Below are 5,810 nucleotides of genomic sequence, written 5' to 3'. Positions count from 1 at the left end.
ATTTATTTTAATTATATTCTAAGAAAGTTTATTTTCTTATCAGCATACTAAACTCTCGTTTATATAGTTTCATTAACAAAAGTTTCAACACAATCTAAAATTCGTACCACTACCAAAACGATGGCCACAAAATCTAATAAATAGTGTACAATAAATGATTTTCTATAAATGATGAATGGATAATGACAGTCTCTGATTTTCTAAATGAAAGCTAAACTTGAAAAGAAATTTCAACTTTTGTGGTCAGTTGGAAAAACATTCTTGATTAGAAAAGACCTATAAAATTAGCTAAAATCATCTAAAGAAATGAATCGTTTGCAATGGCTTTTAGGATTCACTTTGGTGGCTTGTATATGTTTTGTGGGCGTGCAAGCCGATAGTGACAGTGGTAGTGGCAGTGAAAGTAACGAAAGCGGTAGTAAAAAACATAATAAGAAACATAAATATACAGCACCAGCACCACCAGGTCCTCAACATTACGATCATCCAAATTATTACAATCATCCAGTTTATATGCCTCAAGGACCTCCCACACCATATGGAGGTTATTATCCTCCTCCAATGCCTTACTATTATGGTTATCCACCACAGTCACCACATCCAGCTGGTCCTATGCAACCAGGCAATGGTCCTTATGGTGGCTATTATAACCAACCTCCACCACCAGCAGTTCAACAACCAGGTCCACCACAAGTTCCAACTGGTCCTATGCAACCAGGCTATGGTGGTCCTTATGGTGGCTATTACAACCAACCTCCACCACCAGCAGTTCAACAACCAGGTCCTCCACAAGTTCCAGTTGAATCAGCACAAGGACCTCAAGGATTTCCCGGCATACCCGGTGGTAGCAGCACTATTAATCACTCTCTGAAAGTAAATAAGGAATATAAGGAAGATGGTCATCACTATAGGCCCGATGGTACACCACAAGAATAAATAAAAGTAATAATAAATAACATAATCGAAATTGTATAATTTTTTTTTATTTCATTTAAATATCACTGTTTATTGATTTTAAGAGGAAGTCTAGCAAGAAGTCAGGTCAAGTTTAAATATGCATAACAAAAATTAAAATAAGCAAGCATAAAAGCTCAGGAAAACTGGAAAATATGTTGAAAAAATTTGCTGGATATGCATAGGAAAGATATAAATTAATGTTTTAAATTAATTTTTATTGCAATACAAAATATGGTTGCAGAAAACATTGTCATGTTTTTCAAGTTTTAAATATTAAATATTCTAGGGCTATTCTGACTTAAAATCGCAAGAGAGGTCTTCTGTAAATCGCAATCGGAAGATTCTTGGCAAGTTCAATTCGCAAGAGTATACTGAAGTGAAGTGATGTATTTAGACTAAACCAAACATAATAAAATTATGAATTAATTTAATTAAATGTAATTTTATTTGAATCAAATCTTGTAACATTTTCTTAATTTCTTTAGTTCTGTTAATTGTATCTCTGCATTGTCTTTTTATACACTGCCCACTTAAATAAGAAGCTGATCTAAATGATCTTCGAAAAATGTAGTATGTTATTATTCCCAAAAAGATCTATAACAAGTAAGAGAGCTATATTCGGCTGTGCCGAATCTTATATACCTTTCACCAAATTATACTTCAAAATAAAAATTTTAAATATTTTTAGGTACATTTTCTTATATATGTACCGTCGTTGCAAAGGTCTTTGAAATATCTATCATTAGATATCCATGTTGTCTATATTAATGACTTAGTAATCCAGATATAGGTCAAAAATAGGTAAAATATCGAGGTTGTCCTTGTTTTTTTCCTTATATCTCAACCATTTGTGAACCGATTTTCTCGATTTTAATTCCAAAGATATTGATGTATGAATCGTGTATGTAAGTTATTTGGGGGCGGACGGACATGGCTTAATATACTCCGCTATCTATAAGGATCCAGAATATACATATATACTTTATAGGGTCGGAAAATTATATTGTGGAAATTACAAACGGAATGACAAACTCACGAAGGTGAAGGGTATAAAAATATTAGAAATTTGAAAAATGTATATACAAGCAAAACTCGTGAGTTTTAGAAAATGCTGAAACAACTTGGGAGAGTTGCAACTCACATGCAATTTGACAATTGTGCGAGTATCCGAAAATAGCTGATAGTAAATGTCAGCGTTTTTAATCATTAAAGTTTAAAAAATATATTTATAGAATGTTATATTCTTATGTTATACTTCTTATCATTGGCAAAAACTACGGAAACTTTTAAACATCTGCAAGAAAGAAGACTAACACAAAAATATATTTCAATATTTATAATCAGGGACTGTTATTTCTGATTTTTTAAAGAAAATAAGAAAGCATAGAAAGTCAAGCATACCATTGTGTTTGTTTTGAACAAGATTTTTAAAAAATTGTATGCTTTTTAAATGTTTGATTTTTATTTTTCCGAGCAGAAATAATATAATAAAAATCGAAAATAAGTTTTATTTGCTGACTTTTATGATAAAAGTATTAACTAGGTACCGGATTTATTTTATGATAAAAGTCATAATTTGGGCACGAATTTATATGCAAATGCCACTAATTATCAGAGCTGTAAATGAATCATTCTTTTTTGATTTTAATTCATTATGAATTAGCTAAATTTTGAATTAATTCATTGAATTGATAAAATGAATTGAATGAAATTTGAATCAATTCAAACGAATTAGGCAGAAATGAATTTCAATTCATTTCCAATTCAAATGAATTTGTAAAAATGAGTTGCAATTCATTTACAATTCATTTGAATTGAATTGATTTTGAATTAATTCAAATGAATTAGAAAAAGGAATTAGCAATTCAAATGAATGATTCAAAAATGAGTTGCAATCAATCAAATTCAAGAGCAGATCTCTAGGGGGAATGAAAGATTTCTCCTACCAAAATGAAAATATCCAGTACAAAAATTGAAAAGCCTTGTCCTGTATACGCGCCTGATCAATGAAACATGGTGTTTGGAGTTTATTTCTTCAAGAAGAACAGATTTTTATTTTTAAATACGCTGAACGACAAAACATATTTAATATTCAAGAAGCAATTAATAATTTTTGAAATTTTGTGACCCACGACCACCCAACAACAAACTTTTTGCTAATATTTATATTATATTTATTTCAAAAAAATAAAACTATCTTCCAAAAATAATCAAAAATCAGGAAAAATAACAATGTATGTAGTTCAAAACACAATTGAGTTTCATAAATAAGGCTAATTAGATTTAATTAGAATGCATCATTCACCTTAAACAACAATAGCTTTTCAAAATTATCATCTGAAAGAAATCCACGTTTAGGGATGTTTAGAATAGAGGCGTACGAAAATAATCTTTCAACACCAGCTGACGATGGTAACGGCGCATTATATTTAAAGGAAGACTTTTTAACCGTCGATTAATTATACTGCATACTTAATGACATTGAAGAATCTGCTAAATATGCTGCGAATTTCGCGTCGGAGTTGGAAATGAATTGCTAATTTTTTTTCTAATTCGTTTGAATTAATTCAAAATCAATTCAATTCAAATGAATTGTAAATGAATTGAATTAATTCAAAATCAATTCAATTCATTTGAATTGGAAACGAATTGCAATTCATTTTTACCAAATTCATTTGAATTAATTCAAAATCAATTCAATTCATTTGAATTGAAAACGAATTGCAATTCATTTTTACCAAATTCATTTGAATTGACTCAAATTTCATTCAATTCATTTTTTTGTGTGAATGATTCGCGAATTAATTCAAAAATGATTGATTCATTTACAGCTCTGCTAATTATCTATCTGAATTACACATTTTACGGTAAAATGGCATCCATTTGAGCTTTTGACAAGTTTTTTTTACACTAGTTTTAGAAATTCAATAACTATGTAATATGAAGTAAAATCTTCATTTTTTAACATAACTCAATGAAATTTTCACCGTTTTTAAAATTTGTCGTTCTAAATAAAAAAGAGTAAAAAAACAAAGGAAATCCCGTAATACCTAAAAATTGGAGCAAAAATCCAAAAAATATTTTTACAATTTTGCCCATAGGGTCCACATATCCTTCGGGGAAAATACTGGGAAATTACTTTGGCGATAAATAGGGAATACATCAGCATTTCCAAAGCTGCTTTCCGTTTCCTGATCCCAGCTTTGGGATATTAGAACATCTGGCCCAAAGTTGAAATTTTGATAAAAAAAAATAGGTCGAATTCCGAAGGGCGTATGGGCTACATATTTGAAAAATAGGACAAGTTTTTTATACCAAAATATTCTCCGTAGTTATAACTTACAGAAAAATATAAAATTTTTATATTTTCTTAAAGAAAGTTTTTTTTTATAAAAAAAGAGTCTCCTTTTAGCCCAAAAAATATCAAAAATGTAAAATGTTTTAAATTTTTATATTGAAAATAGTTTAGTTTTGAATCCATAATCGATATTGTTCTGAAGTCTTTTGTATGCAATTGGTAATTTAGTTGTCCATTGGTAATTTAGTTGTCTATAATCGAGTCCATTCGGTCCAAAAGTACGACCTATATTTTTAAAAAAGTGGCCCAAGGTATGGCAAAATTTTAAAATTTCAACTCGGAAATTACAAGAGAGATAGCACACGCAAGCATGTTTTATCAAGACCTAGCCGAGTGCTTTCCAAAAATATAATAATCTTTGAAATCGGATAGGGAATTAAACAAGTAAGAAAGTATAATACCTTTCACCAAGTAAATGAGTAAAAATATTTTTCTTTTAAAATATCAATAATTTATATTCGTGAGTGATTTTCGGAAGTGGGCCTTATATGGGAGCTATGACGAATTATGGACCGATCACCATAAAATTATGTCGTGTGATTTATGTCTATATGAAAGTTATTTATGTTGAATTTTGTGTATATTTTAAGTGATTTAAGCACTTTAAAGTGATTTTCGGAAGCGGGTCTATATGGGAGCTATGACTAATTATGGACCGATCGTAACAAAATTTGTTGACATGAATTTTGTATATATAAAACTTATTTGGAGCGAAATTTGTGTAGATACATATATAAATAAATAAATTAAACATTTATGACCGATAAAGTCCAATTTCGAGAGGACATTTGTATGGGGGCTATGTGAAATAATGGACCAGTTTCAATAGGCTTTGTCCTTGGGCCGAAAAAAATTATATGTACCAAATTTGATCGAAATATCTTCAAAATTGCGACCTGTACTCTGCGCACAAGGTTTACATGGACAGCCAGCCAGACGGACGGACGGACATCGTTAGACCAATTTTTTGGGCGTTACACACATCTGCACAAACGCATTATACCCTCCCCACTATGGTGGTGTAGGGTATAAAAATGGCACGTCTATAAAAATTGTACATGGCGAAGGTACCATACTTTGAGCCCCCATAGCGCCGCCCCTGGAGCATTTGTAGGGCTTATTTTAATAACTTAAACTCGAAAACTCCTTGGCTACGCCCACATCAAATTTTATTCCGACATATCAATATATCCGCTATAGCACCAGTTCGGTTGCTAATTAAATTTGGAAAAAAAATTTCAACCAAAAAAATATTGTAACCCAATTTTTTTTATCAAAAATTTTTTATTCAAAAAAAATGTTCAGCCTAAAATGTTTTTCATCAAAATTTTTTTTCAATTTGTATCTTAAAGTGTACTCTGGTGAAGTGTATATAATGGGTATATTATGGATGACATTCGAACTAAAGATACATTGTCAGTTTCCAAAATGATTGACAGATGGCAACTGTCAGCTATTATTTTCCGCAACTGAAGTTCGGTTGCCATACACATAA

General features: G+C 30.5%; 1 protein-coding gene across 1 annotated transcript; it reads left to right on the top strand.

Annotated features, from left to right (window-relative positions):
• LOC135951324 (proline-rich protein 2) lies at nucleotides 1–967 on the top strand. Its single transcript, XM_065500959.1, has one exon. The coding sequence runs from the start codon at nucleotides 307–309 to the stop codon at nucleotides 934–936; it is 630 nt and encodes a 209-aa protein (XP_065357031.1). The 5' UTR covers nucleotides 1–306; the 3' UTR covers nucleotides 937–967.
• Nucleotides 968–5,810: the final 4,843 nt, after the last annotated feature.

Source organism: Calliphora vicina, chromosome 2 (assembly GCF_958450345.1).
Source record: "Calliphora vicina chromosome 2, idCalVici1.1, whole genome shotgun sequence".
NCBI classification, from domain to species: Eukaryota; Metazoa; Arthropoda; class Insecta; order Diptera; family Calliphoridae; genus Calliphora; species Calliphora vicina.
The sequence above is the reverse complement of the archived record's forward strand: the minus strand, read 5'-3'. Positions and strand labels throughout refer to the sequence as shown.